Raw genomic sequence first — 8944 nt, 5'->3', positions numbered from 1 at the left:
CTGTGAAGCGGGGTTGGCGAAAGGGCCTTTCTGTGTGGAGTTTGCATGTTCTGATCCTCTATGGTTCTGATAAGCCCCTCACTTCACACGGGTGTGATTTTTAAGGGGCGCTAGCCCCTTCTATAAACAGCTAACATGCAGACTCAACACAGTGACATCTATTTATTTATTCTTGTTAGCCTCAGCCAACATCGCCACCAGCCTCACGAAGATATTCAAGATGTCCAGGTAAATACCCATGCTCTCGTTGATGGGGTCAAACTCCTGGGCCCCTCTGAGGGGGAGGCTCTCTGCTCTCTGGACCACCTCCTGCGTGTCGTGCAGGAGGAAAGCGCTGAACAGCAGCAGACCCCCGTAGAGGGCCACCGAGTGGACCCCGGCTCCAAGCACCGAGGTGGGGGGCAGGAACAGCGTTCCGAGGCTGGAGGTGAAGACCACTCCCAAGCCGACGGCCAGGGGCCCGCCCATGTAGAGGAACTTCTCGCTGGGCGCGCACATGGCCACGGCGGAGAGGCCACCCACGACGCCCGCCGTGCACCACGCGGCCCTCAACATCAGGGGTCCTCCCAGGAGGGTGAGGGGGGCGATGATGGCGCCCAACACCCCCGCGTGCAACGCCCAGGCGAGGTGTTTGGCCGTCGGACTCTCCTCGTACGAAATGGACATGACCAAGGAGACGGCCCCGAGTGAAACTGCGAGCGAGGTTCCTAACACCAGCCAGGAGCCGCTCATCATGAGGCCCATGAGGGCCGGGGTTCTGCTCACCGCCACCGCCGATAAGGCCGTCATTCCGAGGCTGCCGGAGAGGTACATGAAGGTGGAGTGTATTCTGTCCTTGACGTGCTGGGGCCAGATCACCGCCTTCTCAATGGCGCCGATCTCGTTGGACATGCCCAGTCCGTAGTAGCACAGAGCGCTGAGGCCTACGGCCGCGCCCCCGGCCACCATCACTCTGCCCATGCTGTCCACTTTAATGGCAACGTCTGTGGCTGGCTCCCACACCGCGTCTTTGGCCCTTGTGGCATAACCCCGACGAGGCTTCAGCAGAGGTGGACAAGCCTTTAGGGTGGAACTTCTCGTGCCACCGTGTGTCAACACGGTACGCAACCCAGTCACCACTGGGAGACTCCTCAGACATGTCAGCTTTGTTGCCATAAACATGGTTAATGGTTGGTGTCCTGTCACTCACGAGAGCAAGCTCACCTTTTGCAGTGGAAGTGCTGTGAGTTGAGTCAGAGTGAGCTACTGTATGTCCCTTTTATGACTGTAGAATGCACAGGATATCTCTCTGTCTACATTATATAATGTCCCTTTTATGCCCATATATGGAGGTCGCTGATGGCCTCAATATGATGTCATATCATAATACTGACTTGCTGTCGGCTCCTTACATAAGGACGAGGTCTCGACCTTTGACCTTTGACCTTGACAAACCTAGGCCGGTGGCATAGTGGTTTGTTTATGGTCCCGTGTGGGTTTGGCCGACGTCTGTGACGCAGCCCTGGGATTGGGTCTCTTGTGATAACGAAGGGAATATTTTCATTCATTGCTGGACATAACTTGAAGTCAGTGTATTATAAATAATGAACAAAGAAATTGGGTACCCTCACAAAAAACATGCAGTAATCCTGGTCTCTAAACTACCTCCCCCAGCCTGATGGAGGGGAAAGGAACTGGTCGGAATGACGTGTTCCTTCCACGCGCTATGTCCCGCCGGGGAAACTCTCTCCTGTCAGGTGAAAAGAAGCAGCTTGGACTCATCATGCATAGGAGGAAGCATGAGGTCAGTCCGCTGCCCCCCCAGGTTGGCAGAGGAAGTGTAGCGCCCAGGATTACATTAGATAATTGACACTGGGTGAAAAAATGGGTTACAAAATCGTGGGATAAAAACAGTGACACTGTGAAGAACGGTTCCTTCGGCCCAGGCCGTAGCGTAACGGTCTGGGCACCGGACTGGTGATCCAGTCGCGGTGTGCCGCGGGTTCGACTCCCGGACCCGACACGGCCTTTACCGCATGTCATCCCCCCATCTCTCTCCCGTTTCCTGTCAGCCTACTTTCTATCCCTTAAAAAATCAATAAAGGCGTAAGCCGCAAAAAAAATATCTTAAAAAAAAAAAAAAAGAACGGTTCCTTCTTTATAAATACATTCTCAATGTCATTAATCTTATACAATCTTATACAACAGGTCGTTTCGAGGAAGCAATCTGATTGGTTGAAACAGCTTTCTAAACGTGCTTAAACCACGATATTGGAACACCTAGCCTAATCAAAACAAAGATAGCCGTGCTTTTCACCCAGATCTCACCCAGTGATTATCTTAGTTTTAAGGGTAACTATCTGTATATGTATAATTGCAATATTATGCTCAAGGGTGTTCTTCATCGTCATTAATGCACTCCTGGGGGGCGAGTTCCTGCGGCACCGCGGGCGTGCATTAATGACGATAAAGAACACCCTCTGGTGAAATATTGCTTAAATCCATCGTGAATTTTCATTTCCATCTTCTCCATATCCACCCAGAGAACTCCATGATTATAACCTTAGTTGGAACTCTAGCTTGGTTGAGTAACATCCTGCGGACATTGGATTATGAGGAATGGGGGGATTCAATATAATTTCTCTAATGAAAGCCTGTACTAAAGAGCTGGACTGCTGGAGAGACCCCTGCTGTTACTGAACAAACGCTCTATAAACAGTTTGATTATCAGAAACAGAATATAGAGCTATTTAGCACTTATCTGAACAAAATGCACTCCGTCAAGGTGCCAACTTGTGCACAAGTAGGCCATATACATGGACTACTTGTGCGCAAGCAGAGCGCGCAAATACTGCTACTAACTAAGGTCTATTACAACTGCTGTTCTAAATCCTTTAGACACGTTATTGACCTTATACCAACCTTGAAACGTACCTTAGTTACGTCACCATCAAGAGCCACTAAGGGACCACCATTCTTACCCCGACATACATACATAAGAAATAATCTTGTCCCTCTTCTTGATACCATTAATATAGTAATAGGAATACACATTATTAATGTGTGAAGGCTTGATGCAGACAGATCTTTTTTTCCCCCATATTATTTTCCATTATGTACTGTGTATAGGCCTCAGTAACAATGTCAAATGCCTTGCATTTGTGATACCATTTGAATTCATTCTCTTCTCCCTTCTGACTCCCAAACTGTGGAACAAATTCCCGATTGCAGTTAGAACTGCACTCCCAAATCTTTCGCCGTAGACTAGTAGCACTTGTCCTAGCCTTGATAATCTTGCTTAATATGCAAAGGCAAAAAATGTAATTTAGATAGCATGTTATGCAGAGATTCATTTGTAGACCTGGCATTACACGCTACATATATGGCCAGTACATAATTAATTCCATATCTTGATCTGACCAAACATTCCAAAGCGCCAGCGTCACACAATCCTCATGCGGATGCATGCACCAGTCAGGGAGTCTTACTGGTTTTATTATATTGTTTAGACTGATGATAAGGTGATTGGTTTACCTATGATCCTAGATTACTATTTGTCTATTTCTATATTCATACGATCATGCATTACCCCACGTTGACCCTGCTTACTGTAAATCACTCTGGATTAAGAGCATCTGCTAAATGCCTAAATTGTAAATTGTGATAACAGTCAGTGGTAGAAATCGAGAGGTTGCAGGCAGTGCAACCGCAAACCGTGCCCATGATGCTGGGGTGGGGGTGGAGGAATGGAGAGGGGCCTCGATGAGTTATCTCTGGCAGTTAACAGTTACGTTTGGAGGGTGTTGGTGATCATTTTGTTAAAGGTTCAAGAGCCAGATCAAAAAAATGTAGATCATTCGGAGAGTATCCAGTATTGCAACTTGAAAATTATAATACAAATAGTACATGCAATATTTATACATGCCCGATTGTAATTTAATCATAGGCTATATTGAGTTAACACAAAAACCTTTTGTTGTTTATATACGCACCTGTATGTCATTGTCTCCACCAGGCCGAAGGCATGTGGGGAGAGTATGTTTTGCACTCCGTCCGTCCGTTTGTGTGTCCGTCCGTGTGTCCGTCCGTGTGTCCGTGAACAGCTAATCTCGGCCACCGTTAACCCGGTCGATGGCAAATTTTGCACACACACTCCCTGGATGCCAACGATGAATCTCTGCCCAAAACTTTCCAGAACGGCCTGTTATAGCGCCACCAGGAGGCCGCTTTGTGCAAAACAAGTTTTTGCACAGTACACCTACAGATTTTGTCCAAACATCACGCAAATTGGCACACACACTCCCTGGATGCCAACGATGAACCTCTGCCCCAAACTTTCCAGAACGGCCTGTTATAGCGCCACCAGGAGGCCGCTTTGTGCAAAACAAGTTTTTGCACAGTACACCTACAGATTTTGTCCAAACATCACGCAAATTGCTACACAGTCTCTCTAGAGCCATTCAACCAAACCGGTCTTTCAGATTTCTCAGACTCCATCCTGATTGGTTAAGATTGGCTTCCAAAGTTCACAGGAGTGCTCAGTTTCAAACAAAATGCTGCAAATCATGAACACATCGCGTGATTTCCGTCAAATTGTGCACCCACATTCCCACTAGGCCCAGGACAAAATGCCACATGAACAATTTCAACTCAGCCTCAAGGTGGCGCTATAACTGGCCGAAAAGTGTTTTTACCTCTAACTGCACGGATCTGTGGATAACCTGGTGGAGACCTGTGCCCAGAAGGGCACTTTTTCTAGTTTGGTCTGATTTCATTTTGTGTGTGTGTGTGGAGGTGAGTAGCGATTGAAACGCTGTCTTCAAAGTGCAAAATTAACAAACCGATGCTAAAAGTTGCATGTGTTTATTGTGGTCCCCAAACTCATGCAATTTGAACCATAATACCCCGACAAATGGTGTAAAGTAAACCCTTCGGTGACTATTCCGTGTACGTTTGCCTAATGATTGATAACCATTTCTTCTGTAGGGGGGGTCATGAAGACCTTTCTCCAGGCCTGCATTTCCCCTTGCTGCTTACATGGCATAGTAACACAGACCGTACAGGCAGTTATCGACAGACAGTAATGATTTCTCAGTAACATTTATATAAGTAGATTTATATACGACAGTACATTATGATCAATGGCATGATTGATCCCTGGAGAGACCGTGAAGTCATGATGCGGTCAATTAGTAACCCGGATGTGCAAACGGGCGTCCAAGAGGTTTTCGGACGTCCGAACCATGAACCTGAGAATGTATCTGAGTTTGAGTGTGTGTGTGTGTGAGTCTGTGTGCTAGCAGCACTATACCTGTAGAAGTAAACCAGTGTTATGTATTGTTACTGTTCTGTGAAACTTTACATACAAAAATACAACTCATGTTAGCTTGTTTGTCTTTCTTAATAAAAAAAAAAAAAAAAAAGAAAAACAAAGAATGAATATTTGAATATAGGTTGGACATCACTGCAAAAAAAATAAAGAAAAGAAAAAGAAAACAGAAAAAGTACTACCGGTATACCATAGTCATTCTCAAGCCAAAGGAAGGACAAATTCGATGCTTAGGGCACGGTCACACCGCACTTATATTCTACACATGAGGGCGGATTCTGCCAATGCATTTCAATGGAAATGCATTTTGCAGGAATACGCAAATGGCAGCAAACCCCCCGTTCCCATTGAAATGCATCGGCAATCTTCCCTTTCAGGTAGAACAAGAGCCAACGGCATTGCTTCAATATTTTCTTTACACATTTTCCTACAACATCCCACCGTCCATTACTACCCTATACCTCTATCCGTCACTACGACATACTCAAAGGGATATTTCACTTTAAAAAACCTTATGGTCATTTTATTGTCTACTCAGGCAATGGAGTTTTAAGTTATAATGGGTTTGTATAGGAAGGGGGCGGGGCAGCTAAAATTAATATCAAATATCTTGAATCAAGCAACTTAAAAACTGTCCGGGGTGTTCACATAAGCCTGAGTAGACGATAAAATGACCAGAAGTTTTTTTTTGGTTTTTTTTAAGTGTGAAATCCCTTTAACAACTCATGGACATGTCCAACTTTGAGCTAATTATCATTACAGCTTGTACTTTAGTACGACATACTGCACAGTACCAATGGCTATCCTTTGTACATTCCTTAGATTTTCAAACCTCCCCGGTAATCTGTAAAGACAGCGGGAGAAAAAAAAAAGAATCACACCAGAATCTTTCAAATTAAGTAACGCCAAAATGAAAATAAGCATATATACGGCATGTCAATAACTTTAAAATTAAATACAGATCAATAGCAACATATCTCTTTGCTCTTGAATAGTGCTGGTGATTCTTATTTTGTTTTTCTTTCCTCCATGCGTCGAGGCTCGAGGCTATAAGCATAGCTTTATGGGATGAAGAGTATTTGCAGTTATGCAACGTCAATAAAACACACACATATCTGACCAACATAAGAAAATGATGAGCACCGAGAGAGCAATAAAAGTTATTCTACAAGTCGTGTTGTCTTTTCATCAAGGTCTCTTAGTCTTTCCTGTTTAGACAACATGATTCCATTAATGTCTACTAAAACGGCAAAACCATTAGAATCCTGCTACTGGTCTGCAATTACTCATGACAACCTTAAGGTGGCAGTAATAACACAATATGGGTACTGGAATGATAAGTGATGATATGGCAGTGTGTGTGGCTGGCAGTGGCGCCTGTCGCAGTTTCTCTCTGTGTGTGTGTGTGTGTGTGTGTGCACATGTGTAAGTGCGCGCTTATGTTAGTGCATGCACTAGATGTGTGTACATGACAGTGTATCGACGCACACACCATGTGTTGTGTTGGTACACAGTGGGGCACACATCCTGGTGGTGAGAGCCATGCGGTCTACTGGTCTCCTGCCACCCAGCCAAGGAGGCTCTCGCTGGGCTAAACACTGGTCACAAGAAGGCCTCTGTTTCATGACCTCCGGAGTCCATTCATGCACCACTATACCAGGCAACTTGAGATCCAGGTGTCCTTGCATTGATGTTTACAAAGTAAATTGATCACCAACATAATAAAAAAAGGAAAAAAAAAAAAAAGGAAAAAAAAGCAGCAATTACAATCCATCAGTTCATTCATGTAGGATGATAGCTTTTGTGCATTTTCTTGGGGAGAGGGGGTGTCTGTCTTTGTATTTCCTCTCTCTCTCTCTATAGGCAATTTCCAATACCCCAAATCTCGGCCATTCGCTCACTCACACTAGGATACTCCAGCATGGCAAATTATGGTGAAATTGGTGACCTGCCAAAATATGTGACCATCTTGTGGACTTCACACAACTTACATGGAAGTTTAAATAAGTGTCCTAAATACCACCAGGGTGAACTCTGCTAATGAACAAACTGCGACAATTCACATTCGGACACTGACATTATGTGATGGTCTACACGATTGCCACATATTTCAGCAGGTCACCCAATTTCCCCGTAACACTGCCACGCTGGAGTGACCGAGCGTGAGTGAGCGAGTGGCCAAGACTTTGGGTATTGGAATTTGGCTTCTCGCTCTCTCTGGGGGTACTGTGGGTTGCGAGGAGGGGAGATGGTCAGGCAGCCCTCTCCTCCATAGCGGGCTTGCTGCTGGGGATGGGCTGAGCGGCATACACACTCCTGCTGTGGCTGTCCACACTGTGGAAGTAGGGGTGGCTCAGCGCAGCGAAGGCCGATATCCTCCGGGATGGGTTGAAGGCCAGGAATTGCTGAGAAGGGGACAAAATTTAACACGTTATCTCCCCAGAGCATGGCGCTATAGTGCAAGAGAAATCTGCTTCATATGCTTACAAGACGGGTCACTTCCGCCCGCCCCAGAAGTGATATCCCTCCATATTTGAGCCACATTTTCATTCTAGGCTGTGTGTCGACGCGCGATGGATTCACTTTCTTAGCGCGATCAAAGTTTAGACTTTTATAAAAGGTCTCAAAGATCGTAGTTTGTCTCATTTTGAGGAGAGAAAGCACTATTAAGTGCTGCGTGCGCGCGTGCAGGATTGGGACGTAGGTGTTTCTACCATGTGATTTAAAGCAAAAGAAAAAGAAGAAATATTTTAAAAATATATTTTTAATTACTGGATTAAATGAGATTAAAGAACGACAGATTATCATGTGCTGGCACAGGCGGGGGGTGTGGAGATTAAAACGGAATCCCGCGCTCTTGGCATACTTTGTGCAGGAGAACACGGGTTTAAATAAAACCAGTCCCTGTGCTGTGAGCAGTAGGGATCACAGTCATGTGGTGTCTCAAATTCAAATTAAGGAGGAGTTACCTAAAAAAAAAATGACTATATGGCGTGAGGCCTCAAATATAAGAGGCTCTGCGATATCTTTCCACCGGGCCCCATAGACTTCTGACTTCAAAGTAGGATTTTCAACGCCTTATAACTCTGGAAATACGAGCGCTAGTGTCCACGGTGATCGCCGTCCACCCGAAGTTGCGATGTCATGGGTGATTGTCTCGCATCGCTCCCAACATGGGAAAGGGTGAAAGGTAAACGGCGTGAGCTAATGCTATTGATAGCCGATGCTTACAGCGGTGGTCCCCCTCAACAGGCTGCGAACATGATGGGAAAAATCACTGGATCGCCTGGCAAAAAGGTTAGAGCTGCACTTTGCTGCCACCTAGCGTGGCAATAAAGGATTATTCAAATACACAACAATGTGTTGTATCCACACTTTTCCTGGGCTGTGTGTGCTCCACTTCCTGTCGATTTGATCCAATGAAAGCCAATGAAACTGGTCAGATGACCAATGATATCCAATGAAATTCGGGAGAATTGCTTCCCCCCCCCCCCCCCCCCGAAGTCTCCTGAACTTGAACGCAGCATTTTTGCGTTGAACAAATTTGTTTAGAAATCCATGTCGTTACACCGCATCTCCACTAGCTATAAAGAGTGCAGGGTTGCGCCCCGAAAATAGCTGATCTACAAGCTCTTG

The 8944-nt window shown here is 45.6% G+C and overlaps 2 protein-coding genes across 2 annotated transcripts in view; both read right to left on the bottom strand.

Moving 5' to 3' along the window:
- Positions 1 to 162: 162 nt before the first annotated feature.
- On the bottom strand, positions 163 to 1161 carry LOC310862597 (growth hormone-inducible transmembrane protein-like; the record flags this gene model as incomplete). Its single annotated transcript, XM_083770578.1, has 1 exon — positions 163 to 1161. The coding sequence occupies one exon, from the start codon at positions 1159 to 1161 to the stop codon at positions 163 to 165; it is 999 nt and encodes a 332-aa protein (XP_083626704.1).
- A 3665-nt stretch (positions 1162 to 4826) lies between these two features.
- Positions 4827 to 8944, bottom strand: part of cdk6 (cyclin dependent kinase 6) — a gene marked incomplete at its 5' end in the record, with an annotated part of 58502 nt that continues 54384 nt past the window's right edge. The window contains one exon of the mRNA XM_083764420.1: positions 4827 to 7713. Coding sequence (XP_083620546.1) covers positions 7561 to 7713 — 153 coding nt within the window. The 3' untranslated portion in view covers positions 4827 to 7560. The remainder of the gene's footprint in view (positions 7714 to 8944) is intronic.

This window comes from Protomyctophum parallelum (assembly GCF_964188405.1).
Source record: "Protomyctophum parallelum genome assembly, chromosome: 1".
Classification (NCBI taxonomy): domain Eukaryota; kingdom Metazoa; phylum Chordata; class Actinopteri; order Myctophiformes; family Myctophidae; genus Protomyctophum; species Protomyctophum parallelum.
The sequence above is the reverse complement of the archived record's forward strand: the minus strand, read 5'-3'. Positions and strand labels throughout refer to the sequence as shown.